Source organism: Gnatocerus cornutus, chromosome 5 (assembly GCF_029298725.1).
Source record: "Gnatocerus cornutus isolate USDA-ARS CGAHR chromosome 5, icGnaCorn1.1, whole genome shotgun sequence".
Classification (NCBI taxonomy): Eukaryota; Metazoa; Arthropoda; class Insecta; order Coleoptera; family Tenebrionidae; genus Gnatocerus; species Gnatocerus cornutus.
The window spans coordinates 13,262,255-13,282,813 of NC_142237.1; the positions used below are offsets into that span (position 1 = coordinate 13,262,255).

A 20,559-nucleotide genomic window follows, 5' to 3' on the forward strand; every position below is an offset into this window, starting at 1 on the left:
AGTTGATGAAAAATTAAATTACAGAGAGTTTATAAGCTGAAACATGACGAGATGACAGACTAGAAAAGCAAATATTCATAGTGAGAAACTCTAGAAAAAAAACAAGAAATTGAAAGCAATAAAGTTTAGTAAAATAATTTAGAAAAAAACTCTTAATATTTTCACAGAAGTTTACGAGAAAACAATTGACACAGCGAAAAAATTTTAACATTCTGCTCCAACTAAGCTGTGCATATTCTGTATAAATTGTGTATAAATTGTAAACATGTTGTTAACAAATTGTAAATACACTAAGAACAATACTAAAACACCCAATTTTGGTAGCAAATAATTTTTTTTGTTTTATATGGTATTTTAAATATAAAGAATAGATTTTTTGACGAAGCAAGTATCTACATTTTTTTTACTTAAAACATACTTAATTAGTACATAGTTGTATAGATTTAATCTCATTTCGTTTTTTTTTTTTGTTTTATTTTTTGGATTATAAGTTTACTTTTATTGATCTATAATTTTTCTGACATTTAAACAAATAAAGTAAAATACAAAAATTTTGGCGTGTATTTGCAGATATTTGATCAATTTTTTAGAATGTCATTTGCATTCAGTTAGTGTGAAAGAACCTCTGAAGCGGCAACAAAATTTCGTGTTGTCTCACACATTTATACATATCATAACAGAAAATGATTGATTACAGCCAATTTATTTATTAAACTGTTGTGACCTGTACCTTAATTGTTACATCAACTCGAACTTTTTTTGATCTGGTGACAACCCATTATTAGTGAGCCAGCTATTGGAACTATGAACTCATTACATATTCATACCAGAAAATTTCAGTGTACGTTGCGAGAACTATTAAAAATTAAAAACAAGAAATTTTTGATCTAAATATTACTAACATAGAAAGTAGGTAACAGTGACGGGGTTGAAAATATGAATGACTCTTGTCAGACGTATTTACTGACCGAAAAAGACACTTCCCTGGTTTATTTAAAGTAGAACGATTTATTTATAATATTTTGTAATGAGATTAGTAGAATAAAACAGACATCGAAAATGGAAAATAGTTTGGTGTCTTAAAATCGAAGAGTACAAACAACTTTTTGTAAGAAAAATCTTTACTTGAAATATGTAGACAAATTATAGTGTCACAATTCCACAAGCCCTCATTCGAGGTCTGGTAAATATACGTTATAATTAATGCATTTCCTTTCCAGATAATTTCAAGAGAGTTTGAGAGATAAGCTAAACTCCCAAAGCTGTTATTATCCTCAAACTTCAAGTTAAGTGTGTCATAGGAACAGCAGCCACACACACATATGAATGGATAATTGATAGACAAACTCCATTAAAAAAACAAATTATAATATCGGCATCGGATTTAACATGCGCACACTTGGACACTGATGGTCAAGCAAAACACGGCGTCGTCGCATTTCTATGGTAACGACGTCGACCGTCGTCGAAACCAACTATTATTAATTATTCAAATTACCGAACATTTTCACGGCCTTCCGATGGAAATCAACTAGTTTGATGGTAGAAACGGCGCGAACAAGAATTGCTGCCGAATCGTTTGACTGTCTATAAACATTTCAGTCTTTTGTGTGGCTAACGTGGACATGTGAGTCCTAACGGACGATGTAGTGATAATTTTGAGTTTGGTTTTTGATAAAAGACAGACAAGAGTGCATTTAGAAACTCTGGAGCTCGATGATTACATTGGAAAAGTTTGCGCGGCATCCGCGTTATTTCGTGTTAAAGACGAGTTTTCCATATTTTCATATTTTGAGGATATAATATGGGAATCTGCTTAGATACGGGTAAGTTTTTCATGGTAAATAAGACATCAACTTCGTCATTTGCCCATTTGAAAGTTAATCGAAAAAGTGTCTTAATATATTATTTTTCGTAGTGAAGGTTTAATGGAAGAGTGGCGTATAATCGATGAAAATATTTATCGTTATTTTTATTTTTGTGCGGTTATAACTTCGAACCTTCTTTGTTGTATGTTTATATGTATAGTTACAAATTGTTTTGTCGCGTTTATGAAAATCTATAGAAAATTATATGATTGTTGCTTGGGCTGTAATATGTAATTTGGTCTAGTCGGAACCGCAAATGTATCATGTAAGGGAACATTTTTGGCTTGTTAATATTATGTTATCAAAATGAATTATGACGGTTTAGTCTTAGGTTTTATGGTAAAATTACCACATTGTGGTCAATTTTCTTGAGAATTAAAATACATAACTTGAAAAATGGTGCAATATTGAATAGTTTTCGATTAGTCATACAGTAATGTTGATACACGCAATTTTAGCATCACTTTGTTTACTAATAAAAATATGTAATGTAAGTACCTCCAATAGTAAAACCAAAAATCTTAAATAATAAAATTGTAATTTTCTTGTCTTTTAATAAAAGAGTTTGGAAGAGATTTGACTGAAGAAAAACAACAGATTTTTTTATGGTTGCGCAACTTTTTAAATAAAACTGTAGCTCAGAACTAAAAGTCCCATAGAAACATAACGTCGGCTTAGGCCGTTAAGTTGAAGCTCATTTTGAATTTTCGTAACGCAAGTCGAGAAATCTTAATTTTTTACATTTTTGCAGACAAATCCGAGATGTGAAAGCTTGAGAAATTAAAATAAAATGTTTCTTAATTCTGAAATAATAACTCATAAAAGAATACAACGTGTATCTTTCTGTTTCTGTGTCATAACATTGACACATTATCTAGCTCGATTTGTCAGGGTATAACTTTCACTTCTCAGCACAGAAAGCTTTTTTGCTCTTAATGCAATAATGTACTATTATTCAGTGTCAAAATTTTGTTTCTTTACATTACGTCGTTATTAGAAAACTGTTCGGTCAATAAATTTATCGCAAAAAATAACACTGTTAACATGCAAAATCTTTGATAATTCTAAACGCGCATCCACCATTTTCAATAACTACAAGAGTGGTAATAGAAAGAATTTTTTTGTCAACTTTTACTAGTTTAAAGTTAAAGTTTAAACAGATTTGATTCGTTGTTGCTCTTTTATTAGGGAGTATGTATTTGTTTTCAAAAAATTCTTTGGTTAAGTTTTTGAACTATTATCTAGGAAAATATATTTTCTTCCGGGACAAACTTTTTTTAAATCTAAAATTTATACTAAATTAAGTTATTCCATGTTTTACTATGAATTAAGCTTTACTGTAGAATTTGCATAAACTTCCTAAAACAAGCAAAACGCGTTTTTTTTAACTATTTTTGAGTAGGTGAATCAATAATATTGACCAATGTTTAAAAATCTAAGAAGATTACTAAAAGTAAAAAAAAGATTAAAAGTAACTGAATAGATTTAGTTCAAGCAGATTACAAGAACCAAATGGAGCTTAGAAGTATCTTGAATAGTGAAACAAAACAATAAATAAAAACACATTTAAATACATGAACATACACATAGAAGGAGAATACGGGCTGCTCTGAAACCCTTGCATTTTTCTTTAACGGAAAAATTTCCGTTAGAATCTGAGATCAGTTCTGTAATTTAATTACGTAGATTGACATATCAATAAAAGTCTAAATTGAAATGAATGTCGATGAATTACATAAAAGCGTATAAACTGAGGTGGACCAAAAATTAGAGAAAACAGGACAAACATAAAAACTTTTTTTTTCAATTTTGCAAAATTTAAAAAAAAAAATTGCTTAGGAACTGTTTTTAATTTTTTTTTGTAAGCTAATTTTAATTTTCTGGCAATAAATTGGATTATGCAACTGCAGCTTTCTTCAGAAGATCTTCTGGGATGCTTCATTCCTAATTATTTATTATTCTTCCATTCTGACTAACAAATGAAGAATGACATATTTTACGATAGCAACGAAAATTTTAATGGTACCTACTGCAAATTTTATTTTTTTATTTGTTTATTTACGTTGTCAATAATACTATAAAAACAGGCATTTTATTAGCAGAAATAGGAAAATGGTTTCAACCAATGTAATCAATGTCAAAATGACCAATGTCAATGACATGACTAGAAAACACAATTTTTGCTGATTTCTACGAATGACAATGCGTAGAAAATATAATAATATTATTAATGACGGTAATAGCTAGGTGTAAAATGTTTATAGCGTGATCATTTGGCGTTCATCGCGTGCACAATCATCGCAAATGATCGTATTAATTCCATTATTTACAAACATTTAAAATGACGGCACAAACTTAACTTCTGTAGGTAAAGATAAACAGTCTTATTTTTATAGTTTTGAAAATAAATTATTTAGTAATTCTTACTTGCAGAAATGGTGGAGGCGCTGGGTTAAATCACTGCATTTTAACTATTACATTATATGGAGCACGCATTTGTCTTGTATATTTAGTTGGAAAAGCTAGTGCGCGTGAAAAACAAAAATAGAATCTAAGGAGTTTAATAATAGTGTAATAATTACGTATAGCTGACTCCCCAGAAAACATCAATGAAAGACACATTCGACCTTGTCTTGAAAGATTATCAATAAAAGCTTGCATATTATATGTATAATTCTTTTCAAAATCTTAAAGTTTACTCAAGAGGCGTGGTCATTCCAACAGTCTATTGAAAACGTAAATGACCATGACCGGTGATAAACTTGAATATTAAATTTCTCATAAAGCAGACATATCCACAGTCAATTACTATGAATATTTTAGTGTATGAAAACTGCGTCTAATTGTTTTTTATTTTTCTTTGTGCATTAGGAAATGACAGTAATGCGCAGTTAGACTTCTCTTTTCATGCATTTCTACGTACCTCCCCATAAAAATTAATGATGTTTTCAGTATTCATTCATATCGGCAATAACAATGACTATATGTTCAATAGATGTTCTGATATTAAAAGAGATACGCATTTTAATATTTCTGATTAGAATTTTCCAAGTTATTAATTACTATGGAACTCATTAAAAATTCAGGACGTCAAGTATACAACTGACTTTGTTATCATTAATCTTACAAACATGACGTGCCAGATTTTTATGTTAATTGATGCTTTTATGCAATAGAGTGTATTGTATAATTTTGAGTGGTCTGATAAAATTTGCTGCAATGAATACCTACTATTTTCTAAAAATACGCTAGCTCTGATTAAGGGATAAGAAAATTAGCATTTCCTTAAGGCTATATTATTATTCAAAACGATTAAGCATACATGCGAGCAATTATGAAGTAAAATCCTGTCTTAAGTTATTAAAACCGCCGTAGTGTATACATAAAAAGTGATTTTAGATTCAACAAGTGGAAAATATCGCAGTATTTTATATGACCGTTTTAAGTCGAATTTCTTAACACGCTATCTCTAAAACTATGATTTTTATTTAGTATTAAAATGTCGAAATATTTATTTTTATTTTTAGATGTAATCACTTAAAATCTTTAATCACCATACTTAAAACTACACACGAATCTCTACTTTATAGGGTTTGATTAATTCTTTGCGCCTTCGCGTGTGCATTATTCCTCCAAAGTAATAAATTTCTTGAAAAATAATCCTACTACATAAAAGTCAAAGGAAAATGCATCGCATGTTCACATCGGACGTCATTTATTCTTAATCAGTAAGCTGCAAAGTTTCTATTTATGAACGCAAGAAAGTGTAAAAATAAAAAACACCTTCCAAAAAGCAGGAAACCATGAAAAGAAAGAGGCTGATCTAGAAGCTCATTTATAAACATGAATCGGAATAGTGTTTTGGTGTAACCTTGTCGGCGATATGATCGGTCAAGGGTGGCTAATTTACATGCAAAGGTTTGGAGGGTTTTGGAGGTTTTTATTAATGAAGGAGAATCTTAAAGAAGCGATTGTTTCTACTGGAAATAAAAGTTATATTGTTATATGATTCTTTCGAAGTTAATTTATGGAAAAACAATCTTTTTATGAGTACGTTAAAATTAAGACATTTCGCGTTATTACTAGATTATGCAAAAGATAGGTAAGACAACAAATCATATTTTATTGATTTTTCTCACGTCCTCACGGAAGCCCCACGTGTATCAATAGTTAATTTAACACGGTACATTGTTCGTGAAATCGATTTTATTAAAAGAAAACAAATATTTGTTCAATAAAAATAATAGACAAATGATTTCAAGTTAATTAGGTTTTCCACCCTTGATTTAGCTTGTAATTTTAATTTTTAAAAACTAGAGCTTTTGAAAGCTGCGTAGTTTCTAAAATTAAGCTAGTTCTATTCTTTCCAATTTAATGAGTTTACTTAATTTAAATTCATTGTACAAATTTTACGTTTTGTTTTATAATTTCAGAGCAGAGTGATGGATCTCAAGCATTTGAAGAAGGGCAAGATACTTGGGTTCAAAACACACCAAGAAGATCAGCGGGAAGAAATACTGCGACACCTCCTACTGGGAAATTACCGATGCAGAACGACACAAATATACAGTTCGAATCGCCAAAGGTTCCAGTCATATTCGTTCTTGGTAAGTTTTGATTTTTTTGTTGGTAACTGAATTAGATATAATTAAATGTAATTATGTGCAAAATCTGTTAGAAAAACAAAGATTCAAAAATTGCCTTCATAGATTTATAAAAAAATCTATTTTCTGTGAATTCAAAGAAATGCAATTTGCTCGTAAACTAAGTCTGTCTGCCAAAAAAATTTTTTTTGACATAACAAATTTGGTGTATTTACCAAATAATGTATAATTTGTTTAACATCTAAGTCGTATCATAACATTTCAGAGCTTTAGAAATTTTAGTTTTTCTGTTGATAACTGATGATAACATATAATGAATATGCATAACTGAATTCGTCTCTTTTGCTATGGAATATTGTAATTGGATCTTGTCTTTTTTACTATCCAATAAACATTAGCCAATGAAAATATTTCGCAGAAAATTAAGAGCTTGTCTTCATTTGTTGAAGGCGTTTTTATTATCAACATGACCAATGAATTGATCCTTTTTTTGTGCATGACTTGATTAGCGTTGAAATTCTATCCATTAAAAAAATAGCAGTTTTGGATATTAAGCTAATAAATGAAAAGTCACTATGGAGTTGGTTCTTGGGTGCGTTTTTTGTAATATAATAAAGACAACGCGAGCCAATAGAACGTTTTAATGCGATTTCAGTAAAATTCTCCATTTTGTTGTAAAGAATGGATGGATCTTTGAATTTCTTTGCAGATATTTTAAAAGTTTAAAATCAGCAACAAAAATTCATATCCTTAAGCTCTAAAAATGTAAACGAAAGCTCAAATACGTATTGTTAAGTTTGACAAATTTCGGTAGATGCAAACCAAAAATCACAAAATTCTGAAAATTTTTCACAACACAAATTTTTATGACTAAAAAAAAATCTGAGAACCTGAGTATCTAAAAATCTCTTTGTGAAATTTATTTCCCGAGTTTTCAAATTTTTCTTCCGTTAACTCGAAAAATTCAGGCAAAAAGAATATTCAAATTCATAAAATGATAAAATCAAGTACAATTTTTTTTTAATGAATTGAAAGATTTATTTGGTAATTTTATACCTTTCATGATCTTGAGGCTTACCTACATTTTGCGTTTTCCTTCAGTTACTATTAAACCAAATTAGAAAGAATCGATTGGTAAAACTAGTGGAATTTTTTCCAGGGGGTTATTTTAAATAATTGCGCTTGTTAAATCTCTCATGGAGCAATTTCATTACAAAAATGTTTATAATATTAAATGTGGTTTTCCCACTTTTTTTAGGAGGTCCAGGCAGCGGAAAGGTGACACATTGTGACAGCCTCATGCAAGAGAAAAAGGGCATAACCCACATCAACATGACCGACCTCTTACAACAATACGCCATCGGCAATGGTAAGCCAACAATAAAAATATTCGAATCGAAAACACTTCAACAGTAAAAACCGTTAAATAATAATCAATACAGCACCGTGTGACGTACACGAAAATGATTCAATTTTTGTTAAACTCTAGATGGACAAACGAGCTTAATCAATATAGGTAGCGTACCTACAGGTAATTTGAAAACCAACAACATTCAATTTTGTGTGGATTTATTGCGAATCAATAGTTAGTTCATATCGTACTGAAAAACGATTTCTTTTGAAAAAGATCGTGTTTCAGAAACGAATCGTCGGTTGCACTATAGAGTAGATTAGGCTTTTATGAAAATTTGAAGCTTGCCTGCAGATTGAAAGCTTACTTCAATTTCCTATCACAGAAAACTTAATATAACTTCCTTATCGATTATTTAAAATAAATAAATTACACGATTACTCGTCGTCGTTCAAGGTTAAACGTTTCCCATCTAAAGATAAATCTTTCATGATAAAGTTTGCTAGGAAATTTCAACAGAAGTAAACATAAAAATAGCATAAAACTACAGTCTTGAGTTGGCGTGTGAATTGCACAAAAGCATGAAGTTGCATACGTAATTATCGATTATATTTAATTAAAAGGTATATTATTACCGTGATTTACAGACATGCAAGATTTTGGATTGTTATCCAGCAAAACTGTTACCGAAGTTTTAATGTTGGAAATGAAGATGGCACCGACGGCGAAGACTTACCTAGTTTCGGGATTTCCCAGGAACATGAGGGATGTGGTGGAATATTCAGAAAAAGTAAGTAAATCAGTGTCATCTTAGTTAAGGGTTGCCACTATTTCACACATTTAATCAGTTCTGATCAACTTGGATTTGTATTATTATTAAAGAAAGATATTGATTTTCTTGGCTTATACAAACATTTTATCAGAAATAATTTGATGGTTGTCTGAAATGAAAAATTGTAGCTCTGCGGAACGGGAGCAAACACAATTAAAAGTAGAAAAATAAATTTTTAACTATTTAGATGTTAACATTGATTTATTCTTCACTATATTTTCACGTTTCTCTTTTATTGGGTCGGAAACATAAAGGAGTACAAAGTGCTTGTAATTATTATAAAAATTGTAAATTACTCATATTTAGAAAAGTGTAATATTTTGTACTCATGCTATTTAGACAAAAGCATAATTAGAACAAGATAAAATTATTTTTATGCGCATTGGCTAGAATTTGCATATTTACGATCTGATTATGCACACAACGTAAAGACTATAAAACTTGTTATCGATATGTACGTATCTCTATAAATAAACTTGTAGCTTAATGTTTCATTTTATTACCACATATTAAGTGTGTTGTAGAAACGAAGAGGAAAATAGTTTTGGCCTGAATTACTTTTTTGTAACTAATCTACAAACGATGATGTACATAAGAAATTTCAAAAATTTAGTCAAACATTAGAAGTTATTGCCAATTGTGGATAGAACTTTTTATTTCAAAAAATAAAAAAAAATATGAGAAATGAAGAATGCGACAGATTTGTGCCCAAATAAAATTTCTACTTACTTATTACTAAAACCTTTCTGATATTTTATTAATTCAAAATGTAAAGATTACGCACGTAAATAAATTTTATTTTTAGAACAAAACCAAGCAAGTCCGCATATTTTTTTCATTGTCGGTTTTGTTTGTAAGTTCTATATTAAATTTGTCAGATATTGTTTCGTGTAATTTGCTTGTTTACAAGCAGCAAACACGCTAATAGAAGAAAAAGTCTGTTTTTGTTCCATTCAGAATTTTTTTTTTTAAATTACGAAAACTTGACGTTTTAGAACATTCAATGGTAATAAACAAAAATGGTGGAGGCGCCGGGTTACACACCGGCTTTACCATTTACTGCTTAATTAATAAGTTAAAATTAATTGAAATAAAACTACCTACATAAAACTGTTGTATTTAATAATTTAACTGAAGCAAATAAAACCGTTTTAGTCTGATAAAAGCCTTATTTTTGTCTTATTTTGAGCTATTATACTATTTCTACAAATGATTCGTGCAGAAGAAACATCAATAGTCCCATAAAACAGCACGTGCACTCCCACATTTACATGAATAAACAAAGAATACATATCTAATCTTTAATTCAGTCACAATTGCACTACAATATTCTTCCATTATTTATGACAAGACAAATACCTGTCATAGCGTCATCGTCAGAATTTTTATCCACATTTCTCTGTAAATCTAATAACCGAGAATTATTTTTTTCCAGATACAAATGCTTAGCGGAGCCATCATGATTTCCTGGCGACAGAAAGTCCTAGAAAGACAAATTGACTACGGTGCCAAATTAGGCCAAGTGGTGTTATCACTGGCCAGAATGGAGTTGAATAATTTTTACAAGAATGTGATGCCTGTTGCTGATTATTTCGATCAAAGTAATATGCTTATATCGGTAAGTGATTTGTGTAACACAAAGTTGTGCTTGGATGTTAGAAGGCGGTAGTAATAAGGAAAATCCGTTGGCGTTTAGCCATTGTTTAGGACTTCCGGTAATTCGAGGCTCCGGTTTGCTCCGGGAACACGCAAAGTTGTCACGATTTTCTACCTGTTCAAAGAGTGCAATAATTCTCACTAAAGTGAACAGATAAGTAGTACAGACGAAGATAATTTACATTAACCTTTGGTTAACTTTTACAAAGTTATTTATGATGAAATGGTCTCGGTGATTACACATTGTCAATACCAAAGCTTTCTTACCGGCAATCAATTATCAGTTCGTTTGTTTGACCTCTAAATAATGACAAGTTTAATGAGAAAAACTATCGATTTACACAGTCCACATATTTATTTCTTGTTTCGCTCGTTATGACGATATTTTGTTTCGATGTAAACAACTTTGGCAGGCTCACTTTTTTTTCGAGTTGTTACAGTTTATGAATGATAAAAAATGTTCATTTTAGTTGAAAACTGTAGAAACAATAAAAAATTTAACGTTTTTAATACAATTCTTGGACTCGACCGACGATCAATACAATAAAAAGGTGACTGAATATATTAATAACCTAAATAAAATATGAAGATGCAACGAATTGTCAATACGTTCACCGGGATTTCTTGTCATTAATATTAAAACAGATTTATAGCTGAGATAATAATGAAGCTGGTATAAAAAATTAAACTTCATAAATCGAAGTGCTAGAATTATTATTACAGTGAGACATTTTTATAAAAGCTTTCAGCCAAGAAACAAATACTCATAAGAGGGTTTTCATTGCTCGAAAATTTGATAAACACTTACGCTGTTTGTCATATACATAATAATTTATTATCCTTCTTTTACTAAGCCTAAAAGCTTGGGATATTGATTGCGAACCAGTTTGAAAATGAAAATAGGTACTTTATAAATTGCGTTTTTGATGGAGCTTACGACTACTAAAATTTTTATAAATATGTATGTTCAATAAAAATCTGAAGAATCCAGGTCAGCTTTAATGTTTTAAGTTAAATACGGTTTAGAATTTATATATTGAGTTCTTATTTTTTTGGAAATACAGGGTCCGGCAACACTTACCTCCAAAATCGTCTTTAATTTTAAAGATAAAAATTTGTATTTTTCCTACGCTTATTATTATGCATTATTTGTTTTATAGTTTGTAGTTTGTAGTAAGTTTGTAGTTTACGATGTAGTTTAATGAAAATGGAAAATCTTTTGTGATTATCTGAAGTTTTTGTCTTATTTTCTTTAAAACTTCTAATCTGAAGGGTTTGCGTTGTAACAAATGATTATTTCACTCATTAAAAAGAGTGCTTACTTTGCCAGTACAAAACCTTGACCAGTTTATCATTGCCATTCAATGGCGGATGCGCCAGATTTTATTATAAGTATTATTAAAATTAAATTAAATTGCTTCGTGTAATTCAAAATAATTTTTCCTTAAAGGTAGCTATTTATTATTTTTATCTACATTTCATTTAAAATAAAGTGAATTTATGAATGGCACACGTGTATTCATTAGGAAATTGCTTGAGAAAGTCACTTACGTGACTTATTTGTAACATAATTTTACCTTAAGGGGTTTTAATATCTCGAAAAAATCCAAATATGTATTAAAGAACGACTAATTGAATAGGAACATTTTTTTTAGTTTATTGCCTTAGAAGAAATACTTTAATGCATTAAAATCTCTTTAATCCGAACTTTATGATTTCTATAATAAGCCTATCTAAATTTGATCAAAATATTTAGGATATAGAAAATCTTGCCCTCTATCAAACGCCGCAAAAACGAATAAAATTCGTTGAAAAATAAAAAGTTACGAGCAGGAGAAAATTATTCAAAATTTTAATTTTTAAACCGCTCTCAAACCGTAATTTTCAAAATACGATGTCAGCGTCAATATATTTTTATCTGGATTTCACACACTACATTATTATAAAATTAATAAACATAAGTGTACACTTCCATGATTTGTATTTGTGCATAATTTAACTAATTATTATCAATTCAAGAATACAAGGGACGCGCGCCTTAGAAGAGAAATTGTGTGCATTCAAACTTCATTTTTAAAAATGTCATAAATGTGCTCTGTATAAATTATAGTGGTTCTTGTAGAGTATAAAATCTAGTGAAATGTCCACTGATTGCACTTATTATATCTTATTTTTTTGTTGCATTTTGCATTTTGCATTTTGGCATTTTGTATCGCCTATCTATTATCAATTCTAGAATCAATTATAGATACTGGAAAAGGTCATAGAAAAGGTTAAATCAGTAAAAATTAAAAAAAATAGTGATATCTGCTTATAATTATTAAATTAAAAATTTCCATGGATCAATCCAATACCTGTCATGCTTTAAAAATGCGTGTCTAATTTTTTTCTCTCGTTGACCTATGTGGGCCTATAAACACGTCAGTTTGTCATTACCAAAGTTAAGTTAATGTTTTGGTAATTAATGAATAAGTAATCGCGGGACAATCTGTGTCATCCACAGTCTCATCGATTATTGTCTTTTTTTCGTCGTTACTTATACATTTTTCCACAATTTTAAAATGTAGATAAATGGTGAGCGCCACCCCTCGGACGTCTACAAAGACTTTCGAACAGCAGTATTTCGAATTTTGGGAATGCAAGACAACCCTCCTGTGTTCTCAAACGGCAAAGTAGCCACTCTACCACCTGACGTCACCACTGAACTTCCAACAATGGTAAGCTTTCATTTCTTAAAAACTTCCTTTATTTATTATTCCGATCGATTCTAACGAACCTCATAAATTCTACATCATAAGTAAAATGCAATCGATAACATCGAGACAAAACATTGTGTTCTTTATTTCAACGCAAAAACAGAATGAAGCTTTAATGAGTTTTTTTCAACAGCAAGCTTTACCTCCCGTACCTGTAAATCTTTCCTCGGAAAGAATGGATGAAGACGATCGACCGAAAACTCAAGTTATTTCCGTTAATGCTAGTAATCCGAATAATTATCAATCGCCGGTTAAAACTGGATGGCCTCCTGTATTGTGGGTTATTGGCGGTCCCGGAAGCAACAAAGCTGCGCTTTGTTCACAAGCTTCGAAGAATACAGGATGGACGCATATTAGTCTTGGGAAGCTGTTGAGGGCGGCGGCTGAGCCACCGGATCCGAGACACAACAGTGAAACGACGAAAATCAGGGAGAGTATAAGTGGTGGTGAGATGGTACCGTTGGATATTGTTATGAAGTTTGTGGAGTCGCATATGGCGTCGAATATCACGGCGCAAGGGATTATCCTCGATGGGTTTCCTCGAGATATGACGCAGGCGACGGAGTTCGAAGCAAAGGTATTTTTTAGTTGTACCTATTTATTCATTATAATTTTTTATTTCTTCAGACTCGAACTGTTAAATAGGTCTGACTTTTCTTATTTTATAATCAAAATTTCGAAATATACACTCATTTTATAATAATTTAGATATTTTTAGATTGATGATACCTCTACATTTTTAGCAGTGTAATAGAAATGTGTAGGTTTCAGTATATTAATTTTCAGGTTTCTCAGATTCTTTCCTTGCTTGATATTTTCTTCTAATTTGACATTCTGCAGAAATTGCAAAAGTTTAAAAAAATCAACATATTGTGTCACTTTCTCTGCTGAACAACCAATTACAGAGCCGCATTTTAAATTTGGCGTCTACAAAAAACTCTCCGCAGGAAAATCGACGTCTAGCAGCTAATCCGCTTGCGCAAGATAGCCAATATTTGCTAAATTCTTATTTAAATCTCTCTTTTGAAACAAATCTTTAATTAGTTTTTAATAGCGTGTTAATTTTGAAGATCGCTAGATTTAATTTTCCCTTAAGCTTAATTTACACTCAAGAATTTTCGAAAACATACATAGCAGACTGAACTGAGTATGAGCAATAAGCAGTGAGATAATACTTTTATTTTAAGAATTTATTTATAAAAAAATATGAGAAAAAAAATTTCATTTAAAAAATCAAAACATGTTTTTTGTTTGTTATTCTTAAGACTTAATTTTATTCTCCAATCTTTAATAACAATAAAACAACAATCTCGTTTTGTTAAGTTATCAATTTGTTAAGTAAACAAACGATTGCAAGGAGGACAACACATAATTTCTTTATTGACTTAAAATGATGGTGGAAATTTTTGTTGACACCTTTGATAATCCGATAAACATTAAAATTTGATTTTATTAACTTATTGATTAATGTTATTGTCGTATTATGCAATGTATTTGCGTTCTAATAAGAATCAAATCAATCAGCGATAGAACACAAAAAAGTGTAAATAATCCTTCAGAATTTTCTTAAAGAATATAACTAAACTACTTAATATTGTTTCCTTATCTCAAATACTTCGAAGATATTTTCGTCTCACCTAGACTTATTTTTATCGCCAGCTTATTGATTTTCCAACCTAAATACTCATTAGTGTTTGCAATATTAATTTACCAAGATCTATAAACCGCACGAAAATAATAAACCATTTTTTTTTAATACTCGTTTCTTAAAAACTGTCACAAAAGTCCTTTAACGGACTTTGAACCGTGCACCTAAAATCTCTTAATACTTATAATTAAACCGTACTTTTAAAAGATCAGCAATAATTAAACGTTTTCCGATGTGATGTCGAACGTCATAATTACCACCCACATTGACTGTTGTAATTTCCACAACTTGTACCTAAACGTATAATTTGTGTCGAGCCTTAATGAAATATTAAGTATTGTACTTACGAAGGCCACGCCGGAAATTACATGAATTTCATTTTCTTTGAAGCTCTAGTAAAAGTTGCATACTTCAAACGGTTTCCACGAATTGTTTGTTCCAGTTTAAGCAAAAACCAACGATTATCCTCTTGGATTGTTCAAAACTGCAACTAGGTAGAGGAAGACTAGACGACAGTGTCACAGCTTTCAGGAGAAGATTGGAGATTTTCAGGCAGTTGTCGCTACCAATGCTGAAAACTATGGATACCATAGGACGACTGACTATTGTAAGACACTGAAAACGTTAAAAATTCTAGAAGTGACGAGTTTTTTAAGGTTGATGGCGACACTGACACGGTCCCGGTCCAAGAAGACTTCAAAAACGTCGTCAAGGAGCATCTCGATTACCTCAAGCGCCAACAAAACTCTGAGGAACTCCCGAATGGTTATGCAAACGGTTACGCTAGCGGACACGCTAACGGATACGCCAACGGTCATATTCCCGGTGACACAACTTTGCAAGACTTGGAGTCAGAGCCCATCGAAACCATTAGCAAACATGTGGGCAATGGAGTTGCTCATAGTGTTGCTAATGGTGTTCGGCATATGGCGAATGGTTTTACTCCGCACGCGGTTAATGGTCGTGTGCCCAATGGGTATCAAAACGCGCCGCAGTACACAAGCATTGAACATCGAGAAGACAACGTCCGACAGATGTATAGTGAAGTTAATTACATGGACGGACATATTTAGATTAAGTTTGGATTTAAGTGACGAGATTGTGATAATCTGTGAACTTATACAAGTATTATTTAGGTTTAGGCTTAGTGAAAGGAGTGCTCAAGTGTGCCTTAAGGTTGATTGATGATGTAAGATGGGTGGTCTTAATTAAGGGTCCAACAGTATTTTTAGTAATAAGAAGTAAACTTTGTATTATAGTCTTGTAATCAGAATATTATGCAAATTTATATTGTTAAAGAAACGCCGCTGGTCGGCTGTATTTTCAAAACCGTTATTTGTAAGTGAATAAGTGGCAAACTATTTCATATCTTGTAGGTATTTAGAGGAAAACACTTAAAATGGTTGCACGTTTCACTAAGTTTTTCAAATGCGTTATTTATATTGTTTTAGATATAAACGATCAGTATTAAACTTCAGAAAATTTAGTACAAGTAAAAGCCTCATTTTCTTGCTTTTTTATTTTAAGACATAATCATAACAATGTCTTTCATAACTAATGTGGAAGTTTAACATTCAAATCAATCTTTTATAACCTTTTATGTTACACGTAAAACTTAAAATGCATCTTTTGTTAACAACACTTCAAATGATCTTTTTGATGCATTTTCGGTTCAGTTTGATAGACTCTACATGTTTGAAGTGTTAAATAAAAATTTAAATTTTGTAAGTTTCTTTGATGATTAACCCTTGAAAATCCTTCATTTGTCCTAGAAAGTATTAATTAGAGAAGAGCTTATTTTTACAAGCAATTAAAAAACTACAGACGAATAAATCAAAACTACCTATTTTAGTTACTTACTTAGAAAAAATAAAATAAAAAAACGCATTGAAAGCAAAAAATTCTATATTATTAAATTATGATCCAACATAATTGCAAAATTGCACCTAGACACTGTCATAATTGGACTAAGTTTGATTTATTGGCAATAATAAACATTTATCCCCCTAGTAAAAAAAGTGAGTATTTTGGGCTTTAAATTTTATGCGTATCACAGGTAGCACTATAAAATTACAAAACAAATTAGAAAACAAAAAGCAATAATAATTAAAAGGATTAGAGTCTATAAATGTCGAATATTCTAGTACGTTCATAATAATTAGAAATTTGCAAGAATCAAACATGTTAATACAATTTGTATTAACTGTGAAAACTATACAAAAGAAGAGAAACATGATTTTATTTCTAAATTAAGTTGTAAACAAGACACATCTACCTAACAATCAATCGTTTTTTTATAATTCCATTTTTATTGCAAAGTGAAACTTTATAGTCAGAACCGATAAGATAAACCTATAAAAGTAAGACAGAAGAAGATTCGGAGAAAACAAATCTGCCATCATGACACTTTTTATGTTCGTTCTCCTTCTGTGCTTCTGGTCGATATCTGGACAAGGTAAACAATATAAAATATTAAACAAAAAAATACAACAAATTTCGTTACAGACGTCCGCATTATTGACGGGCAAATAGCCAGTAATGCTCAATTTCCTTTTGCTGTCGCTTTTTACTATCAAACAGCGCAAGGATTGAATTTTTGTGGAGGCTCTTTAATCAACGACAAATGGATTTTAACAGCAGCGCATTGTCTTGTCGATGCCGTCGGATTTACCGTGCATTTAGGAATCAACAAATTAGATGAATCTTCTGCTGGTACAACAATAAGTAGCAATATCTATGTGATACACCCAGATTATAACCCAAATGGTCTGCGTAGCGATATTGGTCTTATTTCTCTGCAAACCCCTGTGGCCTTCTCCGGTTCGAATTTTCTAGAGTTTAAATTTCTTCGCTCAAGTTTGCTTTGTTCCAGATACGATCAGACCTGTGGAACTACCAACACAATATCTTGGTCCCAATGAACAAACTGTTGCTTTAGGTTGGGGTTCAATTCAAGATGGTATAAAATCGTAATTTCAAAAAACTTTTTTAAAAATGCGTTTGTAGAACAGCATTTACCGTCCAATTCACTTAACCATGTGAATCTCACCACAATCCCTAACGCGATTTGCAGGAGAACTTACGGCGACTACATCCACGAAAATATGGTTTGTGCAACTGGGGTGAGAAACCAAGGAGTTTGCGATGTGAGTTTTTTCATTTTTTGTTGGTGACATTGAGGATTTTCGTTGCAGGGAGATAGTGGTGGGCCTTTAATTCAAATTCAAAATGGTAGAATCGTTCAAGTTGGAATTGTGAGCTTTTACAGTGGAGCCGGGTGTGAAACTGTTCATCCCTCCGGTTTTACTAGGACTTTCGAATATTTGGAATGGATCAGTAATGTTACGAGGTCGTCATCGGATCCTATCAGAGCGGTTAATGCGATTTTGCTATTTGCATTTGTGTTGTTTAATATTTAAATAAATCTTTTATTAGTAGCTTGCGAACATGTTATTATGCCGTTAGCTTTCAAATCGTATCTTGGGTTGTCAATATTAAGCTAAATATTTCTATTTTTTTTAAGTAAATACACACGGGAGAGAAAAATTTTCGAATCCCTAATTTTCTTTAGTAATTAAAATTAATTAAAATGATCATTTTATTAGTAGGAATAGGAAAACAACTATTTATTGTTTTTATTTAAACTGGTTTTGTTGGTCCATTGTTTATATTTTTGTATAAAAAATTTAAAAACTTTCGTTTGTTTTGCATAGATTTCCGTCGTATTGGTAGAAAAGTTTCCAAAGCAAAATATCTGGCTGGAAGCAATGATCTAGTCAGAACCGATCGCAAGTCAGTCACTATGACAAGTATAGGTACAATGACAATTTTTGTCGTGATTTTACATTTACAGTTTGCCTTTATTTGCGCCGATAATAATAATAATTTAGAGTTTGCAGAGACCCCTTTTCTCAATGGCCAGGAATCGAGTATTGGTCAATTTCCGTTTGTTGTGGCTTACCAAATTCACACATCATCAGGTGAAGTTTATTTTTGTGGAGGTTCTTTACTAAACGAACAATGGATACTAACAGCTGCTCACTGTCTCATAAAGTAAAACTTCGTTTAACAACTACATATCAGTATAAAAAAAATAAATGGCATGTTTGAAATTTTAGTGCAAAAAAATTGACGGTTCATTTGGGAACAATTTTCTTAAATCAAGAGGGTACTACAACTGAAATAGTTAAAAGTAGTCAAAAGTTGATCTCACATCCAAATTACGACGTGGAAAGCATAAGAGTCGACGACATCGCTCTCGTCTATCTACAAGAAAATGTTACATTCACTGGTAAACGTTTTAAAATTATCGAATAGATTTCAAGTATTTTTTTTTTAGATTACATTAAACCGATAGCATTACCAACAGAGTCACTTTCAACAAACATAGAAACCATTGCCGTTGGTTGGGGTATTATTGACAACGGTAAAATTTGCAACGTTTTACCTTTAACTTTAAGATAAGTAACTTTCTAGATAATAATTCTCCACCGGAGCAGATGAAACATGCAAATATCACAACAGATGATTGTCAGAATGAATATGACCGTTACAGCACTATAGTTTGTGCTAAAGAGAGCGAACAACAAACTTGTCCGGTAGGAATATACAAAATTAAAGTGGTTTTTAACTAATGCTTCAGGGCGATGATGGTGGACCCCTAGTTCAAATTACTACAGAAGGTAAAATGGTGGTGGCAGGTGTTACAAGCTTTGCTAGAGAAAGAGCGTGTACATATAGTATCCCTCATAATGATATGATTTTTACAAGAACTTTTGAATATAAAGCATGGATCAACATTGTTATGAATGCAGTATCTCCTCGGGAGCCAAGCTTGTTTTCGATAACAATTTTTTCGTCTTTAGTAGTAGTCTATGTATTTTAGACAAAAAGAAAGGTAAATTCAGAAAATTAAATCAAATTTTGATGCAAAAAAAGTCGTTTTCTGTCGCTATTTGGTAGAAATTAATTTTATAAAGATAAATAAATGACAATCTTATAATCTAGTTCCTACTTTATTGTTAAACTAAAATTCTAAATATTAAAACAGGTTTTTTTTTAATTTTTTATGTTAAATTCTTGGATTGTTAATTTTTCTAAATTAAAGATTTTGTGTCTGAATTTTTTTGAGATTTTGAGATATTTGGTGTTGCCAGTATCCAGGCTGCTGATTCATATTTTTTCACATTATTTAGAATTCATTTTCATTGAAAAAACGTCTCAATCTCGATAATTTTCAATTCAAAAAAGACAACATAGTGAACAAATTTTGGAATAAATTTGTACTGAAGAAGTGGAAAGTCATTTCTAAAGTGAAATTGTCTTCCACATCTGAATCTAAAGTTAGTTTAAATAATATTTTTAAAAAATATGTTTTAGGGATCTACTATACAAAATTGACTTAGTACTTTCCGTGATATTTTTAAAAACCGATTTCATATCCTAAAAATTAAGTAATAGATTTTAGTGACTTTTATATGCAATTTTCCAAATAACTCAAAAATTAAAACATCCAATTTTCATCGTAATGCGTCATTGAAAAGAGTGAAATCTTGCCTTTCTGACGCACTATTACAAAATATTACATTATTAAATTAAATTACCAACTTAAAAGTTAAGAAAAGAAATTATAAAAAGAATATAAAAACCGTTCGGTTCAAATATCTTGATGAAGACTGATTCCTGGAGACTTACTTTTGTGGTTCGTTGAAATGCTGATTTTTTTATTGATATATTATAATTGTAATTATAATAGAAAAAACGTAAACGTAGACGGTGCAAATGTGAATCTAAAAAATAAAGTAGAAACAGTTTTTGAATGGTAGGAATTTTGGCTCTAGTTAG

At 30.9% G+C, this 20,559-nt stretch overlaps 2 protein-coding genes across 3 annotated transcripts; both read left to right on the forward strand.

Annotated features, from left to right (window-relative positions):
- Positions 1–550: 550 nt before the first annotated feature.
- LOC148174753 (adenylate kinase isoenzyme 5) lies at positions 551–16,240 on the forward strand. 2 transcript variants are annotated; one of them, XM_088035439.1, is made up of 10 exons: positions 551–1,826; positions 6,302–6,475; positions 7,731–7,841; positions 7,962–8,003; positions 8,471–8,613; positions 10,091–10,273; positions 12,879–13,028; positions 13,201–13,644; positions 15,158–15,322; positions 15,372–16,240. In XM_088035439.1, exons 1-10 carry the CDS (start codon positions 1,805–1,807, stop codon positions 15,786–15,788), a joined length of 1,851 nt encoding a protein of 616 aa, XP_087891565.1. In that variant the 5' UTR covers positions 551–1,804; the 3' UTR covers positions 15,789–16,240. The 2 variants fall into 2 exon arrangements, with proteins under 2 accessions (XP_087891565.1, XP_087891566.1); XM_088035440.1 differs by lacking the exon at positions 7,962–8,003 and having other exon boundaries at positions 552–1,826.
- Positions 16,241–17,115: 875 nt separating this feature from the next.
- Positions 17,116–20,394, forward strand: LOC148174754 (transmembrane protease serine 9-like). Its single transcript, XM_088036912.1, has 16 exons — positions 17,116–17,170; positions 17,221–17,535; positions 17,588–17,674; positions 17,722–17,861; positions 17,910–18,089; positions 18,154–18,175; positions 18,429–18,768; positions 18,834–19,006; positions 19,055–19,141; positions 19,192–19,313; positions 19,358–19,547; positions 19,601–19,612; positions 19,872–19,932; positions 20,095–20,119; positions 20,176–20,259; positions 20,335–20,394. Exons 1-16 carry the CDS (start codon positions 17,116–17,118, stop codon positions 20,392–20,394), a joined length of 1,953 nt encoding a protein of 650 aa, XP_087893038.1.
- Positions 20,395–20,559: the final 165 nt, after the last annotated feature.

Excerpts from the sequence above, each read along its gene's own strand:
- LOC148174753 (XM_088035439.1), top strand. The coding sequence starts at position 1,805 with ATGGGAATCTGCTTAGATACGG. Across the intron at positions 10,274-12,878 it reads AAAGTAATATGCTTATATCG|ATAAATGGTGAGCGCCACCC; the intron begins GTAAGTGATTTG and ends TTTAAAATGTAG. Across the intron at positions 13,029-13,200 it reads CCACTGAACTTCCAACAATG|CAAGCTTTACCTCCCGTACC; the intron begins GTAAGCTTTCAT and ends TTTTTTCAACAG.
- LOC148174754 (XM_088036912.1), top strand. The coding sequence starts at position 17,116 with ATGACACTTTTTATGTTCGTTCTCCTTCTGTGCTTCTGGTCGATATCT. Across the intron at positions 17,171-17,220 it reads CTGGTCGATATCTGGACAAG|ACGTCCGCATTATTGACGGG; the intron begins GTAAACAATATA and ends ATTTCGTTACAG. Across the intron at positions 18,090-18,153 it reads CATCGGATCCTATCAGAGCG|CTTGCGAACATGTTATTATG; the intron begins GTTAATGCGATT and ends TTTTATTAGTAG.